The following is a 26,188-nucleotide window of genomic DNA, read 5'->3' as shown; positions in this document are numbered from 1 at the left end:
ACTAGACCACGAAATTTGAATGCAAGAATGACAGGTGAAGGTTCAGGCTCCGGTTAACTTAGAGAAGATCCCAGTTTGTGCAAAGACTGGACACACGAGGCTAGGAACTGGAGTTTGATCCCAGAGAAACTAGTAAGAATTTCTTAGGGGGCTATGGATCAGAATAATACCCAAGGAAGATGATTGATCTTCTTTGCTGTATGGTTTTGTGGCAGAGAATCCAGGGAAGGAGCCATGTCCGTTGTGAACAGGGCCTACGGCAGAGTTTCAGTTAAGGGACAAAATCGGTGCGTTATGTGTGCTAGTAGAGGTTATTTGTAGTCATCGGCAGGGTGACATACGGATGACTTGGCTGTCCTGAGTCACAGAGTTAAGTTGAGAAGGGATGAAGGGTGATTTTGGAAGGAAAATGAAGTCACACGTGAGGCCTCCCCTAAAGAGAGCAGGAGAGCAGTTATTCAAGAAAAAGTTGGGGGGGCCAAAGCATCTCTGATTGCTAAACATTCTTGTAAAGAGTAATAAAATACTATGACATCGGTAGCCAGTCTTCTAATTGAGCACTTACTCTGTGCCTATGCTAAATCCCCGTGTTTTTAGGAGGTTTACTGGGATATAATTCACATCCCGTACAATTTGCCCCTTTAAGGTGTTCGATTCGGTGCATTCTGGAATATTCAAAGTTGTGCATCCAAAGCCACGGTTACCCCCAGATGAAACCCCGCACCCCGGAACTGTCACGCCCCAACCCCTCCATCCCTCCTGAGGGGCCTGGGCAATTATTAATATACTTTCTCTCAAGATAGGACTGTTCCGACTGTTGCACATACATGGAATCCTACAGCCCGTGGTGCTTGTGACTGACTTGTTTCACTTCGTAGGTGTTCATCCCTGCTTCCGGCGGGACCCCGTTCCGTATGTGGTGGAGGAACACGTCACCTTGTTGATCCATTTACCACTTAAGTCCTCTGTACGCATTAGTTCTTTCTGCCATTGCCCCTGATGGCACAGGAGAGGAGTGTTGGCTATTTGCTTCTACGGTCTGCTTCTCTGGAAATACCGTCTTGAACCCCCTTCCTTTGTTCTGTGGCACAAGAGGGCGAACACTACCTCTTTGGTGTGGGCAGTGGCTTTCAATCCCAAAACTCTCCCTCCTCCCCTACCCCAGGCCATTTGTACAACAGCTTCCTGAGGGAATAAATCCAAACTATTTTTTTTCATCTTTTGATAGATGCATAGAGTTATTTTGCAGGGTGGATGGTTGTTCCTTTGGGGTTTTTCTTCTCTTCTTTTTAAAAATGGGAAGGTAGGTAAGTGCTCACCGTATACTCTGGAGAATCCTGGCCTTATGTAAAATGGAAAAAAAAAACCCTACATATATTACATCCAGTGTAGGTAGTTTAAATTGTCAAATAAAAACTTTTCCTTGTGAGATGTGTACTACTGGGTAAAACAAAGTACAGAAATACTTTCAATAAGTGGAGTGGGAGTGAGAGGTTGACACTTTTTTTTTTTGAGAGAAAGAGAAAGATGGTGGGGGGAGGAGCAGAAGGGGGGGGAGAGAGAGAGAGAGAGAGACAGACAGACCCAAGCAGGCTCCATGCTATCAGCGCAGAACCTGACGTGAGCTTCATTGCATAAACTGTGAGGTCTTGACCTCAGTCAAAGTCAAGAGTTGAATGCCCAGTGACTGAGCCACCCAGGCGTCCCAGAGACGGACGCTTTTTTGTTTTTCTTTTTCTTGTGGACTATAGAGACAATAGAATAAACATGAAATCCTAAGGCTAACCCACCAGCAAGATCACAGCTGTGGACCTTTTCACTCTTAGTTCAGTCTGTTCACCAGTGAGAACCTACTAACCTCCCACTATTTACAACCAGGCATTAAGTGACTGTCCCTGTGTCAGCTGAGGGTTTGCTGATGGGTGTGGAAAGCTTCGTCTCACACCAGGCTTTCACTGAAATCTCCTGTGAATCCTACGATCCTAAGTGTGATGAACCCACCTTGGGGTTCACTCTCCTTAAAACGATCTTTTTTTTTTCTTGTCTAAAGGAAATTGTCAGAAGGACTCCATCTATATCTTCATCTTGACATAAGTATTATGTAGTGATCCTAACCCTATAAACTATGATACGGTTATCCCAAGTCTACAGTGACGTAAATTGAGACCGAATTAGAGAATTCATTCAAGATCCCAAAGCCAGTCAGAGCTACGGCCAGGACCCAGTGTTTTCAGGGGTATCTGGAAAAGAGCTGCCATTCCAACATCAGTAAGATCGTCTTACAAGTCTTGCTTCAAAATGTTCCGCGCTTCTATTTGACATGACATCTGCTGGGGAGAATTACCCAGTAAATAGACTTGTGGCTTTATCCAATCCCGGAGCAACGTGGTTTGCTTCAGTAGTGCAGCCTGGTGTTAACCTTACTTGAGTTTGGAATTTACATCTGGTGGAGGTTAAATGATGAACAGCGGAAGTCAAAAATTTCCCCTTAAATGTAGAGTATTTTCTACGTGCGCAGATTGTATCGGGTTTTCTCCGCCTGGGCACAGCTCCCATTTGGGGCCAAATGATGCTTTGTTGTGGGGCTGTCCTTGTTGTGGGGCTTCCCAGCATTCTTGGCTTCTGCCAATGAGACACGGGTAAGACACCCCAAGTGGTGACGACCAGAAATATTCCCAGACGTTGCCCAGTATTCCCTGGAGACAAAATGGGCCCCAGTGGAGAACCACTGTGTTAGGTTCTCCCAAGCTTACCATTAAAACAAAGGCATGATTCGTGCCCACAAGTCTGACAGTGTTAGCGGTCCTTTTGCCATGTGCCCCTCTTCGAGAAGGTACAGAAGTGGCCATTCATGGTCTCGGCTAATTGAAGGTACTCATGAACTTTAGAAATGATACAGCAGGAGTGCATTATACATTGCTGGAATTAAGCTTAATAAACGTGACTTAATTAAGACAAATTATCTGTTCACCTCTTCATTGACTCAGGGAATCGTCCGTCTGCTCGCCTGTCCTACAAATGCCTCTCTCTCCTCTGTCCTGGCTTTTCTCATCACTGGAAATTGAAATTAGTCCATGGACATTCATCTAGTGCTTTTTGTGTACTTTAAAGTGCTAGGATTTTATTTTTTATCTTTTTTTTTTAATTATTAAAAAATTTTTTTTAATCTTTATTTTTTCTGAAAGGAGACAGTGTGAGCAGGAGAGGGGCAGAGAGTGAAGAAGACACAGAATCCAAAGCAGACTCCGGGCTCTGAGCTGTCAGCACAGAACCTGACGCAGGGCTCGATCTCACGATCTGTGAGATCATGGCCTGAGCTGCCATCAAGAATCAGATGCTTAACCAACTGAGCCACCGAGGTGCCCCTATAATTATCTTTTTTTTTTAATTTTTATTTAAAAAATTTTTAAAAGTTTACTTTTTTTTTTTAGAGAGAGAGAGAGAGAGAGAGAGAGCAAGCAAGCAGGGGAGGGGCAGAAAGAGAGGGACGCACAGAATCAGAAGCATGCTCCAGGCTCCACACTGTCAGCACAGAAAGACCTGTGACCGCACTGAAGCGGTCCTCGAAGTCACTAATTATGAGATCATGACTTGAGCCGAAGTCGGACGCTCAACCGGCTGAGCCACCCAGGTGCCCCGAAGCGCTAGAATTTTGTAAAACACAATGTGTATGAAGATGATAGAATTATGACGCTTGTGAAGTTCTTCCAGAATCCTGTTGACACATCTGTGAGAGTGTCAGTGTGTTCTCTCCTCCAGTGTCTCCAAGGGCAGGATTCTGCAATGTACATGGTTCATCCCAGATTTCCACTCTGATGATTCAGAGGATTCTCTATATACAAATCGCTTACATTTCAGACTGTTTCCCCATCTAGGTTTCCTTTGTAAATATGTGCATGCCTCCTATGACCTCAGTTAGAAACAAACACACTTGATGCTCAGATATGTGCATTTTTATTTCTTACTCTCTTGTGGGTTTTGTTTTGTTTTTTTCGTTCTCTCCCTCCCCCCACCCCCGTCTCCATAAGACAGATGTTTAGTTCTGGACATCTCATTAATGTTTTTTATTCTCTTATTACCAAGAGTAACTATGATGATTATATTTCATATTCAGATATATTGATCTGTTGTAATTCAGTGTAATGAAAAATTGTGTCAAGTCATGACCAGAGAGGAAATCAGATTTGCCTAAGGAAAGAAGTCTGCTATCATATATCTTCAACTAACCTCTTAAACCTCAGGCTCTGTTTCATTCCATTCGGGTAACTAGTATTTTTGTGCTCCCTGTAAGAATTATAGCTATGATGATATCAAAGAAAGTGACTTCTTTTGAATGGGAAGCTTGCTCCTAACTACAGTCCAGATGTCCTGGGGCACCTGGGTGGCTCATTCGGGTAAGCATAAGACTGTTGGTTTTGGCTCAGGTCATGATCTCACAGCTCATGGGTTCGAGCCCCATGTCAGGCTCTGCACTCAAAGCGTGGAGCCTGCTTTGGATTCACTCTCTCTCTGTCTCTCTCCCTGCTTGTGCTCTCTCACTCTCTTTCAAAAATAAACGTAAAACAGGAGAATCTGATGGCCTGACACTTAAAGAAACTAGAACACAAATAGTTGCGGGAAAAACCTCTTCTCATCCTCCGAGAGAAAACCAATCTGCAAAATACCTAACTAGAAGTGGGTGAAGCAAGCTTTGGAAGAAATAAGTAATACTAGAACAGGGAAGTTTCTCATGGAGTTCCATTCAAGGGCCAGAGAACGATTTTCAATCATCAAGATTAACACTACATCGAAGGAGCAAGAGTGTGGATCCGGAGAGACCGTAGCCATTTGGATTTAAAGCAATCTTGAACAGAAAACAGATAAGGTACTGACATGCAGTCATTTTTAAATTCAAGAACACACTTGTGTCTCTTTGTGAGGCCGTCTGTTTCCTTCTTACGCTGGCTTCGAAAAAGCCTACCTGAATGCTTACAGCTTTGAAGAAGGTATCCAAGAATGGAGTCTGTTCCTGGCAACTGGATGGTTTTTTGCTCTAGCCCACAGCAGCCTTAGCAATTTTTACTTTCTTCCCCAGATGAACACCCCCAATCTGAAAGAGCCCTGCAAGGCAAGTCCGATAAAATAGTATCCCTAATTCATTTGAAAAGCAGAAAGTAGGGGCTAAAAATTCTCACCCTAAAAAAAAAAATCATTCTTCTCTCTATGCGATGACGCATGCTAAGTAAGCTTATTGTGAAGTAATCATCTAGCAGCATATGTTAGTAAAGTCATTATGTTGTACACCTGAAACTTCTATAGTGCTGTAGGCCAATTACATCTTAAAGAAGGAGGAAGAGGGAAAGAAAGGAGGGAGAAGGGAGGGAGGATCCATAAGTGAACCTCCTCTCCTAGAGGAAACAGACCCATGCTGGTGGCCACGCAGCTCAGCCATCACATGTTGAATTAGTCCTGTTGAAAAACTGGAAACTCCAGAAACCCACCTGAGAGAATTCGTAATGTAAAAGCTGTGATCTTGAGCCTACAAAATCACAAAGGGGCTGGTCCAGCAGAGGGAAGGAGCAAAATGATGAGGGGGAGGTCTTATCTAGATGGGACCTTTTGACATAACACCTCACTGCCTTAGATGGCCAGTCGAGTTGCCTTGAATGTTCCAACCAAGGTTATTGGAACTAAGCACAGAACGTTCATAATTAGGTTATTGCCAGCCATTCTCGTTCAGCCTGCCTGTAATAAATCCCTAAGCTGATTTGCCTTATCATGGAAGTTCTTAGGGCACAAAACCACAAGCTAGTTAAAAACCTATAAAGATAATCAAAGCCAGGCGATTCTGTGTCTCCATGTAAACTCAATTTGTTTTATTTGTAGGGCCTAATTCTTACAAGAGATAGACAAGAGTATAGATACTTTATTTTTTTAATGTTTATTTATTTATTTTGAGAGAGTGAGAGAGTGAAAGAGAGAGAAATGGAATCCCAAGTAGGTTCCATGCTGTCAGTGCAAGGCCTGATGTGAGGCTTGATCTCATGAACCATGAGATGGTGAACTAAGCTGAAACTGAGTTGGATGCTTAACCAACGGAGCCACTTAAGCATCCCCAAAAGTATAAATACTTCATAATGGGTCTCTTAACACTTGGCATCTCCCAAGGGGGGCACGTGGATTGTAATGCCAGAAAGCAGAAGTGGGGAGCGGATTGATGCTCAGGGTGGCCCATGGTAGGCTTTAGGACTCAGCCCAGCCCATCACAAATGGGTGTATGGTCCTTGAAGTAGAATGTAGTTTTTATTTTAGGTACTGTGATGAAACTTTTAATTGTTCAGACTCATGGCTGGGGTCCTGAGAGCTGAGTAAAACTCTAACCCCTAAATCGAATCTTAGCCAACTGTCCCCACGTCTCTTCTGTAAACAACTTTCACAATGGAGCAAAGCCAAATAAAAATGATTTGCATGTTTCTTTTTTGTGGTGGAGATAGCGCAGAGTAAAAATAATGCCAATATGATACCATATTTCCTAAAAGCAAAAGTGACTATTAACAAAATCAGAGTATACAGACGGATCACATTTTTGATTGTCCTTAGTTCCCTTGAATAAACAGTTCTAATGGCCTCTAGTCACTGTTGAGTCCAGTTAAAGAACATAATGGGAACATCTAGAACTTTACTAGGATGTTCTGAAAATGCCTTTCTGCTACTCTTGGGGAAAAAAAAAATCTTTGATTTGGAATCTAACGTGGTTTAAAATTAAAGTATTAAAGAGTCATGAATAAATGCTAATGAATCTCTGCTATTTCTTTAAAAGAAACAGAAATTACATTCAACCACGCTGACCTGAAGTGAATTCCTCAAAATGCGCTCCTGAAGTTAATAGCGAATTATAATTATGTAAAACCTCCAAGTTGGGCTGTTTCTAAGTTGGTATGAGCCTCTGGCAAAAGCGTGCTATATTTTGAGCCTGACTGACTTTTTCCCTATTTGTTTCAGCCCACATTATTCCCCTCACCACCAAAATAACCACACATAGGCCTACCTACTTTCTATGCAAGGGAGGTCAATTTCAGCCAAACTTCAAAGGTAGCCATAGCATGGAAAAAAGAGGTGGGGGGAGAACAAGAGTAGGGGAGTGGCTCCTGGATGGTCCTGATACTTGCCAAGGACATCGATTAGGTGGGAACCGGGCCCTCTGGTAGATGGCAGTAAGCTTGTGATGGTTTTATTCTTCGTTTTCATAAGTGGGCCACAGATTCTGTACTTGGAAATCCATTTGTAAGTGTATAATCACTTCTCATTTGGCTTGAAGGTTGCTCCGCGGCATAGTGAGTGAGCTTAACCGAATTCACAGTTCACATCAATAATTTACGTTACTGGGCTCCTGGAAATCCAGACCTTTCCAAAGGTCTTCGAAAGAACTCTCTAATTAATGCCATGTGTGTTCCCACCTTTGTTTTTAGCCCCCGTTGGTCCCGCCTCCCGGGTTACTTACTCCATCCACACAGCAGGGGTGAAGAAGGGAAAGTGATCACACAGTGACTCAGTAACATTTTAGAAACACGGTGTTTCTGTTTACCATTTAGAGTTTTCTGTTTATTAAAAAATGCTTTTTGGACCATTCCCATCTATCCTGTGTGATCACATTCCTCACTTCCATGGCTGTTGTGAATATAGTGACCCTGTAGTATTTCACTTAACCTGGAAAAGATGTTTTCTATCCAGATTTCTATTTCTCAGATACAATCTGTTCCAGTAAATCGCTTGCTAAATCTTTTTGCTTTTCTGGGTTTTTTTTTAGAATGTTTATTCATTTTTGAGAGAGAGAGAGACAGAGACAGAAGGGGAGGGACAGAGAGAGAGGGAGACACCTCTCCCTCTGAAGCGGGCCATGTGCTGACAAAAGAGTCCAATGAAGACGCGGGGCTCGAACTCATGAACTGTGAGATCATGACCACAGCTGAAGCTGGATGCTTAACCGATTGAGCCAGAGGTGCCCCCCACCCTTTTTTTTTTTTTTTTTACTATCTAATCAATATGGAATATATTCTCTTCTCTTCTCAACACTGATTATTCAAATATATATGAATACCTATAATATGTAGGCGTGTTGGTACCTATCTTTAAAAAAAGGAGTTAGACATGAGAAAATTAGGCAAATATGAAAATCATCAGGAAAACAAGTTGGAACCAGAAACACATTTGTACACATGTTTCAGACCTGAGTCATATATAATTCTGACTGTGAGATTTCTGGAGGTCCTATCAAAGAAAACATATCTGTTAAAAGATTAACTATCAGTTAAAATCAATAAGTGCTGGGGTGCCTGGGTGGCTCAGTTGGTTGGGCATCCAACTATGACTCTTGGTTTTGGCTCAGGTCATGAACTCACAGGTTTGTGAGTTCAAGTCCCATATGGGGCTCTGCACTAACAATGTGGCGTCTGCTTGGTATTCTCTGTCTCTGTCTCTCTCTCTCTCTCTTCCTCCCTCCCCTCTCTCCCCCTGTCTGCCCCTCCTCTGCTCTCTCTCTCTCTCTCTCTCAAAATAAATACACTTGAAAAACATAATCAGTTTTACACAAGCATGGTTTTTCAGAGAAGGAAGGTACACCAACACTAAGTAGTAGTGTGGTCACTGTGGTATAGGAACAGTAAAATTTCCCAGAGTGGGGAATCTCTGGGTTTTATTAATTAGCTTCCATGTGACAGGTCATAGATGTCCTTTGAGAAACCACTGAGCTAAAGTAAGAGCTCTGTATTTCTTGTCTTCTATTAGTTGAGAAGCCCTAATTCTTAAGCTGTCCAGAAGGAATCTTAGTAGTGGTCTTGCTCCTGTGGGTCTATTGCCACTGAAGACTTTCAACTTTGGAACCTCAACAGAGAAGTAGATTTGTCCAAAAGCAGTGATGTATGAAAGTTCTTTAGATATTGTTCATTTTGCTTCATACAATTGAAGCTAGAGCTTTAAGTCAGGAAAATATTATAATGCACTGGAAAGTTGGTACTTTGGGGGTGCCTGGGTGGCTCAGTCACCATCTGACTTTGGCTCAAATCATGGTCAACTTTTGGGACCTTATCAAGATAAAAAGCTTCTGCACTGCAAAGGAAACAATCAACCAACCTAAAAGACAAGCGATGGAATGGGAAAAGATGTTTGCAAATGACATATCAGATAAAGGGTTAGTATCCAAAATCTATAAAGAACTTACCAAACTCAACACCCAGAAACAAACAATCCAGTAAAGAAATGGGCAGAAGACATGAATAGACACTTTTCCAAAGAAGACATCCAGATGACCAACAGTCACATGAAAAGGTTCTCAACGTCACTCATCATCAGGGAAATCCAAATCAAAGCCACATTGAGATACCACCTCACAGTGGTGGAAACAACAGATGTTGGCAAGGATGTGGAGAAATGGGAACCCTCTTTCACTGTTGGTGGGAATGAAAACTGGTGCAGCTGCTCTGGAAAACAGTGTGGAGGTTCCTCAAAAAATCAAAAATAAAACTACCCTGTGACTCAGCAATAGCACTATTATGAATTTATCCAAAGGATACAGGAGTGCTGATTCATAGGGGCACATGTACCCCAATGTTTATAGCAGTGCTTTCAACAATAGCCAAATTATGGAAAGAGCCCAAATGTCCATCAACTGATGAAATGATAAAGAAGATGTGGTTTGTATATACAATGGAATACTACTTGACAATGAGAAAGAATGAAATCCTGCCATTTGCAACAACATGGATGGAACTAGAGGGTATTATGCTCAGGGAAGTAAGTCAGCCAAAGACCTATCATATGTTTTCACTCATAGGTTGATATTGAGAGACTTAATAGAAGACCATGGGGGAAGGGAAGGGAAAAAATAGTTACAAATGGAGAGAGAGGGAGGCAATCATAAGAGTCTCTTAAATACAGAGAACAAACGGTTGACTGGGGGTTGGGGAGAGGGGAAAGTGGGTGATGGGCATTGAGGAGGGCACCTGTTGGGATGAGCCCTGGGTGTTGTATGTAAGTGATGAATCATGGGAATCTACCCCCAAAACCAAGAGTGCACTGTATATGCTGTATGTTAGCCAATTTGACAATAAATTATATTTAAAAAAAAAAAAAGTCATTTATGGGAGCTTCCAGCCTAAGGCAGTCCTTGCTGAAGCAATACTATGTCAACTGTTGGCAGTACATGGCCGAGTGGGGAAGAGGATAAAGAGAATGCATTCCGCCAGGTAGATCGCCATGACTTCTTGCAATTCCGTGTCCTTCATTCAGTATGATATCGATTTGAACCCAGAAGTTCTCAACCCCCATAGAGAAATCTGAAACAATTACTTTCTCCATTAAAAAAAAGAAAAAACCAAACCTACTAACCTATAGGGATGTTGGTTGGTTTCTGGAATAGATAATGGAATATTGTGTTTCAGTATGCTGTAATAAGCCCTCTTTCCTTTTAGATAAGGAATATGGTGAAAATAACACCAATAGTAAGAGCTAACATGTATTGACCGTCTTCTATAGGCTGGGCATTGCACTCAGCATTGAACCTGCTGTATTATGTCATTTTGTCAACCGCCCCATGAGATAGGTGCTTTTCCTTTATCCACTTTCTTAATGAAGAAACTGGCGCATGGAGAAATTAATACCATGCCCAGAGTCACAAGGCTCATAAGGAACAGATAAGAGAACCAGAATTCAACTCCTGGTCTAACTTCTAATGACGTATAAACCTCCTAAATGCATAAAGTTCTGAGTCTGCTTCTCGTTCTCTGGTGGCAGATGAGATTCCTGAGGGGACAGGCTTACCCATGAAAGGGAAGGGGGGACATGCCATGGGCAAGGGACATCTGAGGCTTGTGAAAATACGAATTTACGGGGCTGGTTTTGATGTACCTATCAAGAGACAGAGTTTTATTTTCCGCGGTCAAGAAGTGAGGCATGACAAAAGCTAGACTGAATTTCGAGTGGCCAGACCCCCATAAGAGAGTATGTCCTAACTTTGTGGAATGTTGTACTTGTTCATACCGGATAACTTCTCTCCACACAGAGGAGGTGCACCCACATGGTTCAAGAGTAGCGAAGAGATTTTATGTGAAATTTTATCCTAATTACCACAGAATTCTCTCTCCACTGATACCATTTGCATGAAAATGGTTTCCGGGGTAGAACAAGGTTGTCTGAAGCGTTGACCCTGCATCACTGGTACATGGATTAACTTAACAAATAAAAGGATTTTTTTTTTTGACATTTAGGATTTTATCCCCATAGGTGTCTGAGCAAATTAGCACATGAAACCTGTGATTTTACAAATGTTATTGCTTAGTTGAAAGTAGGTTGATTTTTTTTTTTTTAAGAGGGAGTGAGTTTAAAGCCCAACTCTACAAGTCAAATACTACAGGAAACACATCAATAAGGGGGCAATTATGAAATCAATGCCTGGGGGCCTGAAGTTTGGAGAGGACCTGGTGGTGTTACTTCCTTCCATGCACTAGCTAATGCCACACAGACTTTGTCTTCTGTAGACTATGGATAAGTAACTTGGAAGAAAAATAGAAAGGGGGGATTGGTCTAGAATGCATTGTGTTGACTTTTATTTCCCACTGCCGCCCCCCAATTTTGTGAGGTGATAGAATTTGTAGTGCACTTAGCTGCACCCTTTTAAAGTAGATTTTTTCCATTTCCCTCATGAATAGAATTTGCCTTACTCACAAGCAGCACTATATATCCAGGGTCCTCGTGTCCCTGGTCTTTCCTTTCTTATCATTTCATTGTCCCAGTTCTTTGTGCACAGAGAACTCCCACGGACCCCCTATCCTCGTAGTTAGTTTGTTTTTTCCTTACAGTCCGTGTTGCAGGGCTGGGAAACAGATAAAACAATCTTGGCCAAGTCAGATAAGATGCTTACAAAGAAAACCTACCATGAGCTGCAATTAAACAGTGCCCAAGGGTCAAAGCAATCTCCCTTTCCCTAATCGCCGTGCCTTACTCAAATGAGCATTCCCCAGTATGAAACGTGCTATAGAAAATGTACCTGCTTTCTCAGTTTTACCCTCAGATTCAAAATGACATCAAAATCGGAATTACCAGGGTTTTCTAAAACTGGGAAAAACACACGTTTACATTTTTGTCCCCTTTTTTCAGGCCTGCTTTCCGTTTTATCTCACAGTGCTATCAGCGATTAATTTAAAGAAGGGTGGCATCTCTTAACCGACTTGATTTATTGTTCCTCCATTGCCTCCGAGCTAAGACTTGATGTTCACTGGTAATCGCCTCGCAGTTTTAAACATGAGCCCGGTATTCCTTCTTGCCGATGACAAATGCAACAGATGACGTGAAGCATGGGAGAGAATTAAAGTAACGTCGTCTCTTCTTTTCAGATGGTAAGGTGGAAGTCACCAAAGAAGGTGTGAAGCTGTGCACCATGGGTCCAGGAAAGGTGTTCGGAGAGCTGGCAATTCTTTACAACTGTACCCGGACAGCTACCGTCAAGAGTAAGACTGTTTTCTTATTTTGCAAATATTGCCAGCGCCGTTTTCCCCTAGAGCTTTGAGATGTTGGTTGACGTACTTCCGGATTCAGTCTCTGTGATTTTGTTAATCTACAGTTTAATTCTCACCTTGCAATGGGGTTGATACATCTGTCCGCTGAAGGAGGGTTTGCAATCAGTTCTGCCTGACTTCAGTTGTTTCACTGACTTGTGGAAAATCTTCTTTTAACCTGGGATTCCTAGAAATTAAGATTTACAAAATGCAATCTCTTGATAAATTAAACAGAAGCAAGACCTTTTCGCTTGAAGCCGCATGCTGGCACTTAAGGAATTTTTACGTATCTGTCTATTCTGGGTTACGTTCCCCCATAAATTCCACTTGTTCATTCATTGGGTTAGAAAAAATTTAAAGGAGAAATGTCCTTCATCTCATTCAAGCCTCATTGAGCGAGATATATCCTGAATTCTAAAATTGTGTCTGAGTATATTCTTGTCTTCAGCTGCTCATCAAGCTGTATATTATAGTATTTTTCTTTTCTACTGATTGAGCTTATTTTAAATCGGGGCAATAAAGCAACTTGTCTCCCTAATTTTACATATATGTGTATATATGATTTCTCTAGCAACTCATTACTCGGTAGAAGCAGCTGCAGGCGTTGGGGAGTGGGGGGAGGTGGTGGTTTTAAATACTCCTTCCTGACTACAGGATATAATGAGTGTGTAACAAACAGAGCTGAATGCAAAAGGCAACAATGGAAGGACCATTGCATCTTTAGGCAGATGTGTGTATTTCGTGTTGGAAATGTTCTTTGGTACACAGTCCTGTGGCTCATCACAATCACAAGTCACTTTGATTAGGTTTTCTTATCTTAAAAAAAGTACTATTGGCAAAATGAAAAATTATCAATCAGTTTCAGCTGGATGCCATTGATTATTTTGTTTACTGTTTTGTTTTTTCTCTCAAGTATGGCATGCGGCTAACAATATGGCACTGAACCTTGGATTGTAAAGAATTCAAGAATGCATGGCCAGCCAGAAACCCAGAAATTGTCCTGTAGGTCTGGTTAGTGAATCGCCTTTTTATTCAGTTGGATTGCGGCCCTTAGAGGATGAGTGCCTCATGATGTTTTATCTCGATCTTTGAAGGCACGAAACTCTTTTGATTGATACGCACCATGTTTTTATTTTATGTGATCATTTAATTACATGACTCAAAGAATAATGAAGCCCAGTAAAGCATAACAGAATCTGCCACAACTTTAACTTGTTTAAAAAGTGCCTTAACTAGAAGAGTAGTCATGACACTATTAAGTGAAACAGATTATACTGTCATGCTGCGTTTTATGAGAAATACATTCCTTGTAGGTCAAAAAAGGGACAGGAGTGACATATTTTGTTTAAAACAGGCTTTCTCTGAATTGTGAATAGTGAACATTTTAAAATACTTCAGCCTTGTATACTGCTCGTTTAATTCTAATGAAAACCCCAATTCCCAAGAGGTCAACAGTTGGTAATAACATGTGCTTAATCTTTTGAAACTTTGAATTATTAAAGAAATATTTTAGATAGACTAAATAGTGCATTTAAATTTTATAGCAGAGATTTTTTTTCATAAAATGATTGCTTTATGAAATTGATGAGTTTCCTATAAAATGGAGTTCATCTGCTGTAGCCTCTATTGTATTACTATTTGATCCGTTGAAAAACGTCCTATGTATCTGATTGAGAAGGAACTGGGTGTTGAATGCAAATCACAATTCTAACCATTTGGGGCAATCAGAACATCTACATCAAAGAAAATGAGTAATGGAGCATCTTCTTTAACACAGACTCAGAAAAGGCACACACGTGTGTGTGTGTGTGTGTGTGTGTGTGTGTGTGTGTGTATGTGTATTTCTTCATAGTGCCTACTTAAGATGTGGAGGTTGTACTGAGAAAAGAGCCTAAGGTTGATGGAGTGTAGACCTACCTCTGCGTTTATAGATGGAGAAGTTTCTGCATGAATGAGGAATAATATCTATTACCGAGAGATTCTGCGTATCGTGTAAAGAACTATAAGGTGTGAATAATGATTATTTCTTATTCAGGACCTTTTGTTCTGTCTCTTACACTATCCAGGGTGATTATACTTATGACCATGATCCTTAAGTACCACTTTAAATTTATGTTTAAATTAAACTTTCAGGCTGATCACTTTATAATTCTGATTATGTTCCATTATGGATGCTAATTTTACCAAACGACTACAGAACAGAAGCCCCCCAATGTTATCTTACTCTTCATGTGTGATATTACAAAATGGCCTTATTTGGCTTTTTGGATTCAGTCGTTTCTCAGGATTCAGGATTTTGTTGGCTCTTGTCCATTTTTGTTAGCCATCATTTTGCCAGTAATGACCATTTGGCGTATGGATTCATCCACCTGGGTGTGGCAGTCTACCTCTCAGGACTTCACTCGACCTACTCAATAGCTTGCCTATCCATGCCTCTTTCTTTCTCACTTCTGTGGGATGTGACCCCATTTGTGTCGACATCACCTATTTTGTTTCTGATCTCTTTCTCCTATCTTTCTCCCTAGGTCAGCCTGAAAGCTGCCTAGCATTTTAATGCATTTTTAATCTCACAGTGGTAACTAAATCCTAGGTGACAGTCAAGAGTTCCTCCATGTACATGAGTCATTTCTTGTTCAAAAGAGCACTTTTTTTTTGAAATTGTATCAGGCCATGAATAAATAAATCCCAGCGACTTCCCGCTAACAAATAGGATTCTATTACCTGTGGGCTTTTTTTTCTTTTTTTTACTTACAGTACCAAAAAAGTTGTTTTCTTTTTAAAGCTCAAAATTGATAGATGCTATAAAATACGATAAGCTTGTTCGTAGTGTTTCAACCAAAAGAAGTGCCATGATGGTTTGAAACAAGCTCCTTGTTTTTCATTTGGGAGAAATCAATTAACATGCCTCAGAAAATAAACGTATACTACTGGTTATTACAGTAACACCAGGAGAGGGGTCTGATAGCACCATGAATAACTCTTTAAAACATTAAAACCATAAGGACATAGACAACCTGATAGGATAGTGCAGGAAATCTACATTCAGAGTCCATTCCTGTCTTGTAAAACAGCACCATTGATTTTTCCCCCCCTTGAGGAATGAACATATCAAAATACATAAAATTAACATTTTGTTGGAAACAAATGTAATGGATGTCTTGAGGTCATTCGTGGCTTAAACACCCTCAAGTTTTCCCTGTTATCTGTGATAGGAACACGGCCACTTGGACCGTCCATCCGATCACAAACAGTCCAGATGCCCCGGGGAGGAAAAAAAATCAATTGTTACATTTGATTTCCACAACACCAAGCAGTGTCTCCAATGGCGGTTGAACTTGACATCTTTATCTAAATATTTTGGGGTTGTGGAGACGAAAGAGTTTTACTGTCCATTTTCAAACCCCACAAAGGTTAGGGACTTCTAATGCATCCTTCAGTAACCCTTGCTTCCTCAGTGCCCATACCTGGAAGCATGTTATTGTCTTGTTTTCCTAAAGTGTCATTTCTGGTCATGATTTCACTTTTCACTTCCCTCACAGCTAAAGCAATATCCGTTGATACTCAGTCTGGGCCTCTTACCTTGCTTCTTTGCCCAAGGTTCTTTAAAATCACACACACACACACACACACACACACACACACACACACAAATGGAAACTTGAAGTTAATGGAAACCTAAAAATAGAATGGACAAAGCATTTCATTTACAACGAGAAAGGGATTCAGTGACACTTGCCCTGTGTGTGAATTTGCAAGGACATTTATGGTATTATCCTGTTTTACCTGGATTTCCCACGACCATTTCTCATAACTACATAGTGTTTTTTTTTTTTTTTTGAGGTTTGACTTCTGTGGCTCTTTGCTCCCAAATTCAGTTGTAGATGAATTGGGGTATTTTTGCCTGAAGATACTAAATTGAAGTCTCTTCCTCCTATTTTGAGTGTCCTGTTCACAAATCCCCAAACCTTAGGCAGTAATTTATTCAAACACTCTCATCCAGGTAGACTGCAATATAATCCAAGAATAAAAGGTCTCTCTTTGTAGGAAAACATCTCAACACTAGGGTAAGTTGATAACCGTGGAAAGTTATCTGCAAAATTGGTCTATGGGGGTGTGAGGCTCCTTTTTGAATTGACTTGGGCAAAGTATCTGAGTAATTATTTTTTCCTTAGATTATGTATAACAAGTATTTAAAAATTCCTCAGCATTAAAATACTTGAGTACTATCACAAAAGAGCCTAAACATCCTACAAGAAATCTAACAAATCGGTGACTTTAGTAACGTCTGCTAAAAATATCTTTCTGCCTTAGCTTTTGAATACTTTCAGGTTTACAGAAGCTTTCCTAGGATATTTGTACTGGGGGAGTGGACTCATTAAGATATTGCAAGATGTCATAGACATTTTAAGAACACAGTGAAAAGGGTTGGATTTTTCGGTTTATTCTTGTTGTGAAAATGGAGTCTAGGCAGTAAGGTGTTTTGTACATTCCCACGTAGCTTGGTTTCAGACCTATTATTCAACCTGACTCAGAAAAATCTGCCTACTGTCAAAACAGACAAACAAAAATTCTAAAGAATGCGAAAGAAATTGACCAACATTGTTTGTTCAGATACCTCTCTGGTCTGTTCTGATACTTACAAGGTCAACAGTGCCTTTTATTGGTAAAGGAACAAAAGAAATGAATGCCAATTTCATTAATCCAAGGGAATCCTAGAGAAAGCTCTTCTAGTGGCCGTAACCTTACCTAGGAAGGTGATTGAATCAAGAAGTGAGCAATTAGACACTTGTTAGGAAGACACCATTGTCGAGTTCCAAAAAGCATCACTGAGGGTAGAGGTACATCCACGTGAGGAGATGAAGGGACATAGCCTGTGAGTACCCACCGCTGTCGTCTAGGCGGTTATTACCTGGGGTTTTAATGAGCAGCACCAGTCCTGGACTGTCGGACTCCCTGCTCCATAGAACAAAAGCGGAGGAGAGAAGTATGCTAAATGAGAATGGCTCTGTTCTGCCTTCCAGAGGCCAATTAAAAACATGCAAGCTTGGCATCCTCCTAGTCTAATGCATGCCTGCTACTAACCATCCTGAAGGGAGAGAAGCAACAAAGTAAATTTAGGCTGCAGATGACTAGAAATATGGCCCTGATCACAGAAGGCACAGTCCAGGAACCTCCCAGGAATGGTCATCCTGGACAGCGAAACAGTGTTATGACAGCATCTTGGGGAAGCAGATACGTTGTTTAGTGAGTCAGCCACTATTCTGTTTAGGAAAATCTTTCTTTCTTTTCTTTCTTTCTTTCTTTCTTTCTTTCTTTCTTTCTTTCTTTCTTTCTTTCACAGATCACATTTGTCTCTTACAGAAGGCTGTGAAATTAGTAACATAAATCCAACTATGTAATCCCTGAGAAATAAATTTCTTGATTAAAGGAATCAACTCACTAGGTACCAGTGATGCCACATAGCAGACTCACCTGAATAAATGCACGTGCAAAAGCTGTTGGATCTCCTTTCTCTATTGTTGAAGTGAAATGGAAGTGAATTTCGGAGAAGAGGAAAACCGTAAATTCCCATGTGTTTCTTTTACAAGATGAAGGGTTTTGTTTTGTTTGTTTGTTTGTTTGTTTGTTTTTAGTCTTGATGGGAATTGTTATAGTCAGAATTTATTTGATTTATATTTACTTCCAAAAAGAGATTGGAGTTCGGTATTGATTGGGCTTGATAGACAGGCGTATGTTAGCGATGCTTCTTGGGGGAGAAAGGGAGCATCTCTTAGGGTCCAAGGAGGGCAATATTACTTAATTCCTTCTTGTGGCTAGAGTAAGGACTCTCGCCCTCCCTCTTTTAATGAATCGAGTACCTTGAGTGTTCCCTGTACCTAGGGAATAGTTAGCCTTTAACTGATGGGATATTATTTTTTTAAGGATCATAGATAATTTAATGGTAAATGTAACAATGGGCAAGGAAGGCTGATTGCTTTTTTAGCAGCTTCTTCAAGCTTGCAGAATTTTCCGCAAAGACCTGCATCATAAAAAACAACCACGCAGGGGTGCCTGGTAGGCACAGTTGGTGGGGCGTGTGGCTCTTGATCTCAGGGTCATAAGGTCAAGCCCCATGTTGAGTGCAGAGATTACATTAAAATTTTTAAATTAATGTAGTCCATAGGGCGCCTGGGGGGCTCAGTCAGTTAAGCATCTGACTCTTGATTTCGGCTCAGGTCATGATCTCTTGGTTGTGAGTATGGAGCTGACTTTGATGGATGAAGACTTGGCACGGAGCCTGTTTTGGATTCTCTCTCTGCGTCTCTCTCTACCTCTCTCTCTCTCTCTCTCTACCTCTCCCTCTCTGCTTCTCTCTTTCTCTCTTTCAATGAGTAAGTAAATATTAAAAAAACAAACAAGTAATGTCCAAAAAATGCTCCCACATGGTGTAAAGTTTGCAGCAGGTTTAGTATATCGAATCTTAATTTATTTAAGAATTGTCTAAGAGAGAATTTACTATACTACTCTACTACTACAATAATTTAGTATTTAATCAGATGATTGAAGAAAAAGCAAGGTAGTAACGTAGGTCCGTACTGTATATTATGTCATTATTTTCCTAGAAAATGAAACATTCCTGTCCATGGATTGCAATGGCTGTTCAACGGGAATAAGGAAGAGAGCAGAGGACATCTGAGGGCTCAGAGGGATGCTCTAAACGTAGGGCTTTCAGGCATGGTGTGCTGGCACCCTCATTTTATTGCTGAGACAACTGAGTTTAAGCGACTGGTCCCCTGTCCCCTAGCTGTGTAGTCAGAAGGAGGCCCGTGACTATGACACAATGCGTTGCCCTCCTGCTGTCACAGGCTCTTACATTTCATCCACAGTGGCTCATTTTGCATTTAAACACAAGTGTATCTGTAGGACCACTTCTATTGACCTTAGGCTTCATCTCCACAAAAAAGTTACACAGCGTGTTGCCATTGTGGGTTTTTAAAATTTTTAGATGGTAACATATGGACCTACATTAAGTACATCTGTTAGGAAAGGATGAATCCTGAGATATAATGAGGAGAGGGTCATAAGCTTAAAGCCTTCGAGACACATAACAAGCAATCTGTACCAATTTGGGGATCTAGCTTTTGCAGTATACTGAGACACTTGAGTGTCTGATGCAATGAAACTTTATGGTTCAACATCTGAGACATCACTCAGTAGCTACACGTTTCTTTTACGGAATATATTAGTCAATGAATTTCTTAAAAGTAGGAGTTACAGAAGTTGAAACAGCAACTAAGAAACACCGAACAAAGGATTTTCTAATGTTATTTTTTGTGATGTAACAGATCGATTAAGGTACAAGAAAAGAAAATTGAGCCATGATACGCATGTTTTACTTTTGTTTCCCCCAGAGGAAACACAATCTCAGCAATTCATTGGCAAATCTGAGAGCCCGCTCTTCTTCTGGGACGTCCTTTGTGGACTGGATACATTTCTAAGTACCCATGGTAGCAGTGCTTTATAATTTACAGCCTGTTCCCCGGGCATTATCTGATGTGACCCTCAAAATATCCCAATCGAGTAGGTGACAGAGGTTGTCCCTAATTTCCTGGGTGACAAAGTGGAGGCCAAGATCGTGGAGTCCACAATCATTTACAAACCATCTGATACAAATTGACGTAGCAGCGTTGGAAACACTTACTATAGACAACCCTCCCCCCCTTCCCTCAAATGTGTAGACCTTGAAATGAGTCTGTAACATGCCTACTACCCCCACACAAGTGTAGACTCTTGATTAGGGAACTTCAAATGATCATTACAGTGTTTATCAAACTGTGGTGCCTGCAACAGCATCAGCGTCCTCCGGGCACTTGTTAGAAGATGCTGGAGATTTTGCATTTCTATCCATTCAGAAATCTTCGGGGCGGGTCACAGCAATCTGTCTATGTAAACCAAGTTCTGGGGCGCCTGGGTGGCGCAGTCGGTTAAGCGTCCGACTTCAGCCAGGTCACGATCTCGCGGTCCGTGAGTTCGAGCCCCGCGTCAGGCTCTGGGCTGATGGCTCAGAGCCTGGAGCCTGTTTCCGGTTCTGTGTCTCCCTCTCTCTCTGCCCCTCCCCCGTTCATGCTCTGTCTCTCTCTGTCCCAAAAATAAATAAACGTTGAAAAAAAAAATTAAAAAAAATAAACCAAGTTCTCCAGGTGATTGTGAAGCATCCAGCGTTTGAGGACCACTGATCTAAACCCTAAAGGTGCTTAATTTGTATTCAGATAACACTCTTCCCTGCATTCAAATGTCAATATTGCAGAATTCAAAGGAAATTTGCAGACACTAATAATAATTACTGTCCTTCTGGATATGCTTTTCTCTATTATTTTGTTGCTGTTGAGCAGAGGTATTTAAGAAAAGTTGCATTTTTCTTTTAGAGTGAAATACAGCATTGTTGGCTGACTACCAGCATTGTGCAGATTATTAACATATTCTTTTGAAGAAGAGTGAGAAGCAAAATTAAAAGAGAAACAGGTTGAGAGGGAAGGAAAAAATTAAAAAATCATGGACTGCTGGGCTATGTTGTTAACAAGAATAACTTTTAGATTTATTGAATTTGATGGCTAGGATGTTGGTAGGAAAACAGAGCAAAGAAAAAAAGTTTTATTTGATTTTTGTTGTTCTTTCTCACGGTCACGAATATAGTTTGGATTAGGTGAAAACCAATATGGATGGGCATTTTGAAGAGAACGACTGACGTGGAGATGTCTGAATGAGTGCCCTGCTTTTCCCTGCTGGGTTAAATCCAGTCCATTGGACCAAGAGTGGAAGAGGTCCTTTATCGTCCGTGGAGGTGGTCATTGATCTAATTTACGGTGAGGGACCCAGCAGTCCTAGATGGATTGCAGATCTCTTGGCATCTAAAATAAGAGGATAAAAAGGCATCCATGTATTAGAGTCCTTGAGAAAGAATTGGGGGGAGGGCGATGATTAGAATTAAGACGGGTGGAGATCTGAGTTCTGGTGTGCTGCAGGTTGCTGGTGAGGAAGCTAGCCAGCTCCTCCTTTCTGCACAAGTCTTGGAGAATTATTTTTACTGTGAATGTGGCAGTAGATGGTAGAAAATTAGTGTCAACTGCTCAGAAAGGCAGGGATGAGAGGGCTGAGAAATGATGGTAGCTTAGGAAGCTAGACTGTGTGTTCTGTACCTAAGCCATTCTCTTACTCCTTCTCTCTAAAGGACAGTCTGCTTTACTAATAATCCACATTTTATGCCCTCGTAATTCCTCTCACTGTTGACTCGAAAGCATTGTTGTCTGTAGTTTCCTGACTGGGATCGATCAGTGTTCTGCAAACTGTCTTCACAACTGAATTCTGTGTTTATTTCCAAAGCAAAATCTCACGGAGCGCTTTTGTGTGTGAAGTTTGTGGAGAGCGGCTTTTGTTGCTTACGGATGGGGGAGCAGCCTCCAGGGACCCCATCTAGCTGCTCTGAACCCCCTTATTCTTGATGTCGTCTTACGTGTCTCCCTGGTTTCAACACTTCTCTGGCGATTCTGTGGTTGTTGTTGTCCAAATAACACGGCGTGAAAAACACCGCTCTAGTCGAATCCAAGGGGACATGGTGTGTCTGAGTGGTAGTAATTTTTAGTAACCCATCTTCGTGCACTTACACAGGCTGTGAGCATGATCTCTAACCTTCACGATGGCCCCCTACCACCGGGAGCCATGGCAAGACCGCACTGATGAGGCAGCTGAGGCTTAGAAGGCTTCATTCACTTCCTTCAGGTCACACAGGTAGATTGCCAAGCTCTACCCCCTCCTTGGCGTTTCCCAGGAAGACTCTGAACTCCATTGCCTGAAACTTTGTTCTTGGCAATTGGTAGATGAAGATCCCACTTCCGGTCTATATCATCACTCATCTGGAATTTCTGAGACTCGTATCAAATTCTTGAGGCACTGGTAGACACCAGAGAGCATCACCCGAGAGAGGGCACGTCCCTACCATTTAAGTGTTGAGAGCCTAGTTGGAGAGAGTGGATAAAGGTAGATTAGAAGGAATCCCTCACAAACCAGAGACAGAGAAATAGAGGAATTTTGAGGGGGCAGGAGATGGCTCTGGGCTGGCATGGGCGGATGCCCACAGACACCGACCTAGGCCAAAATTAACGAGTAGACTAGTTCAGAGTACAGGATCTGGAATCCCATTGCCTGGGTTCAGATTCTCGGCCACTCGCTCTGTGCCCGTCGGAAAATAATTTAACGGCTGTGAATCCTCCCTGGGCCTCAGTTCTTTTACCTTTAAATTGGTAAAAGGTACCTACCTGATCATTATGGCGAAGACAAAACAAGGGGCTCTCTGCAAATGGCTTAGTGCAGGAAACTAGCACGTGGTGCATTCAGTAAGCACTAACTGATCTTCTGCCCCTGTTCCCTTTACAGCTAAAACTACAAAAGCAGGAAAGGATTATGTACTAGTTGGGACCTTCATTATCTGAAGAACCTGGGAAGTACCCCCGAGGAGCCCAGGGCATAGCTTGATACCCCACAGGTAGAGCAGTGGAGGAAAGGGAACAGGCCACATTCCCAAGGGTGACGTCCCTGGAGAGATCCCACATCTGGACAGAGACCTCCTTTTGCCACTATTACCCACAAATATTGGTGCAGATATACACTTTGAAAGAAGTGGTGTAAGAAGCCCCAACATCAAAACCGAAGTTTGGGTAAGAGTGTAGGGTGCGGTGATGGGATTACGCTTCTGCTTGGACGTGTGCCTTTGGACCTGGCGGAAGGAAGGAATATCTGTGCTGTCTGAAGCCATCTTGTTCTCACGTCCCTCCTGGGCTGAATTCTCAAGACTTCCATGAGAAATGTGTGTGTTGGTGGTAAGTGTGCATGGCCCTGAATGGGTGCCTACTGCATCAAGGCCTTAGACAGATTAATAATAGATAGCTAGTGGACGTGCCTTTAAAATGGCAATTATTTTCCAAAGCAAGATTTCAGGCAAATGACACCTATAATTTGTATCTTAAGGTGCAGCCTGAAAACTCAAGACTTCTGGGGTACAGTTAGTTTGGCCCCTTTGATTGCCTCAGGAAAAAACATTATCTTTTCTATATTTACCATGTTCTTTCTGGATAAATACGGTGGCAATGGCCGCAGTTATGGTTGAAATCCATTGTCTACCCCACTCTCTCCCACCCCAACACGTTCAGCCTCCTTACTTCCGGGCCAAAACCTTGGCCTTTCATCTGTATTTGAATTTAGCAATTCCTGGTTTCCCTAAAGTTAGAGTTACCCTGAGTTTTGGGAATTGTTCATATTTATTGCCTTTCACTTCATTGACTACTTTGAGGCAGAATTCTAGCAATTTCCATGGAATGTACCACAGAAGAACATGCGATCACAGTTATCCATGAAGCTTGAGCATAACACAAAACAAAGTGAGCTGCTAATACACACACACACGTACGTATGTATACGTGTATATATGTATATGTATATATACACACGTATGTATATACGTATACATACGTGTGTATATATATACGTGTGTGTGTATATATATACACACACACACACGCACACACATACATACATACATACATATGGATTCTCAGCAATGTGAAATGGCCCAAACTATGTACAGTTCAAAATGTAATACATAGAGTTCTAAGACCATTGAGATCTATAAAATAGAGTTTCTGAAATGCTCAACGTCTCCTGAAGCTCAAATTTGAGATAGGGAGAGACCTGAGGTCTCAAGCATCCCTCCCTTTGTCTATCCTTGTAATGTTTGAGGATTAATAAACACAGAAATGAGCTGTAGATGTTTGGAGGCCTTTTAAAAACGGATCAGGGCACATTAAGAGTCTTAGATTTGAAAAGGCAGGAAAAGAAAGTCCTGAATGAGAGCTGTGATCTTTTATTTACTGATGCTCTGTCTCCTACTTGTACTTCCGGTTTTTCAGCCAGAATGGTTCAGGCCAAGAACAATAGTAAATAACTGTAAACACAGCAGGACTATTTTTCTGTACTGACGTTTTCCCTAATACTTCCTTGAATGAATTTAACGTGTCTTTACAATTTTTAACAATATTTTTCTGATCATAAACATGTTGAGAAAATACGTAGATGTAAAGATTTCTTTTTTTTTTAAATTTTTTTAAGCATTTATTTTTGAGAGACAGAGAGAGACAGAGCATGAGCAAGGGAGGGAGGGGCAGAGAGAAAGGGAGACAGAATCCGAAGCAGGCTCCAGGCTCCGAGCTGTCAGCACAGAGCCCGACATAGGTCTCGAACTCACAAACCGCATGATCATGACCTGAGCCGAAGTCAGATGCTCCACCGACTAAGCCACCCAGGCACCCCTACATGTAAAGATTTCTTAACAAAGTCATTAAAACCCTCTACCCAGAAAGAATACTGTGGACATGTTGCACTATCTTCTTTTCCTTCCTGGATGTCCTCAAAGGTAGGAACAGCCTGTACCCCTGTTTCACGCACGCGCCAGTTCTGAACATGGTTTATTTGTTGACAATTGGTACGTGCTTCTGTTGTTCTTAAGGTTTTCTTGTGGGTCAAGGTGGCCGCATTTCGTTTCCATTTTCTCTTTGAGCCTTTCAGTCCTGCGCACAATTCTTGGGCACCTTCTTCCAATCCTTGTTTACCAGTGTTTTTCTGTTCATCGTTTGCCGTTAAACAGTGGTTTCTTTCCTGCTCTTGACGTGCACTATTCTTCTTGGTCCATGTGACCTGATCACTTGAATATTAATACTTTGTGTTTGTGTTTCACGAATATGTTGAGTTAGAAGTTGTTAGGCATGCTTTTTGTTAACAGAGCTGACAAAATGGGACTAGCAGGTCGTGGGGGAGAATTAGGTCTTCTTACATTTATGTTCAACTCTAATACCGACCTGCTGGTGGAGTTGGCACAGCTTCAACTTGAAGACGCAGCATTTGAATCTTCGTTTTTTCCGCACTTTTTGCAATGCTGTTGTGGCATTCTGTTTCAGGACTTACATGCTTTACTGAGTGGAGTCACTCACCGATAGCTTAAAATTCATGGAATAATTGTGTTGATTGATTTTAATTGCTCAGCAGAAGACTTGCAAAAAAAAGATGAATACTGGCAAGTTGTCTTTATTTACAGCCGCGGCGTTAACGTCTCAGAGCGTTTGTTACATAGGCACTGGGTTTCTCTTCCGGATGAGCTAGGAAGGCATATAGATTTGTGGCGTTTGGGGGAGCAGAGTTGGACTTCTTCTCCTATGAACTGATTCCAAGTTGCTCTTGTTGTTTGGAAACCTGTGTTCATCCATGTGGTACACTGCTCAGGACAGTTTTCAAATTTCAAGATGAACTTGGTACAAGGACACCCACAATCAGATAAGCTACCTTCGGATAGAATCTTCGTTTTCAAAAGGTGTTCTTCTGAAGTCCTCCCACGGTGGACACCTAGTTACGGCATTCCTGTGCTTTCTTGGACCAGGAAGGAGTGTCCATCCACGTAGGCGCTTCACAAGTATAACTTGCTCGTCACACTAGGCTTATCATTTTGACTTGGAATGAAAACTCCATGCACTGTATATTCTCTACAGCACTTGTACAGTTCAGACATCATCTTTTGGAGTAGAATGATGGTATTTATGCTCGGATCGCCTTCTTGGGACCTAAAAGAAAAGCTGCAGATG

General features: G+C 41.5%; 1 protein-coding gene across 1 annotated transcript in view; it reads left to right on the top strand.

Moving 5' to 3' along the window:
- Window positions 1-26,188, top strand: part of PRKG1 (protein kinase cGMP-dependent 1) — a 1,154,193-nt gene that overhangs the window by 350,684 nt on the left and 777,321 nt on the right. Inside the window, exon 3 of the mRNA XM_047088578.1 lies at window positions 12,366-12,479. Coding sequence (XP_046944534.1) covers window positions 12,366-12,479 — 114 coding nt within the window. The remainder of the gene's footprint in view (window positions 1-12,365; window positions 12,480-26,188) is intronic.

Source organism: Lynx rufus, unplaced genomic scaffold (genome assembly GCF_022079265.1).
Source record: "Lynx rufus isolate CCGP_SWC_20201006 ecotype Redwood Valley unplaced genomic scaffold, mLynRuf1.p SCAF_25, whole genome shotgun sequence".
NCBI lineage: Eukaryota > Metazoa > Chordata > Mammalia > Carnivora > Felidae > Lynx > Lynx rufus.
Note: the sequence above shows the minus strand (reverse complement) of the source record. Positions and strands in the feature narration are given on the sequence as shown.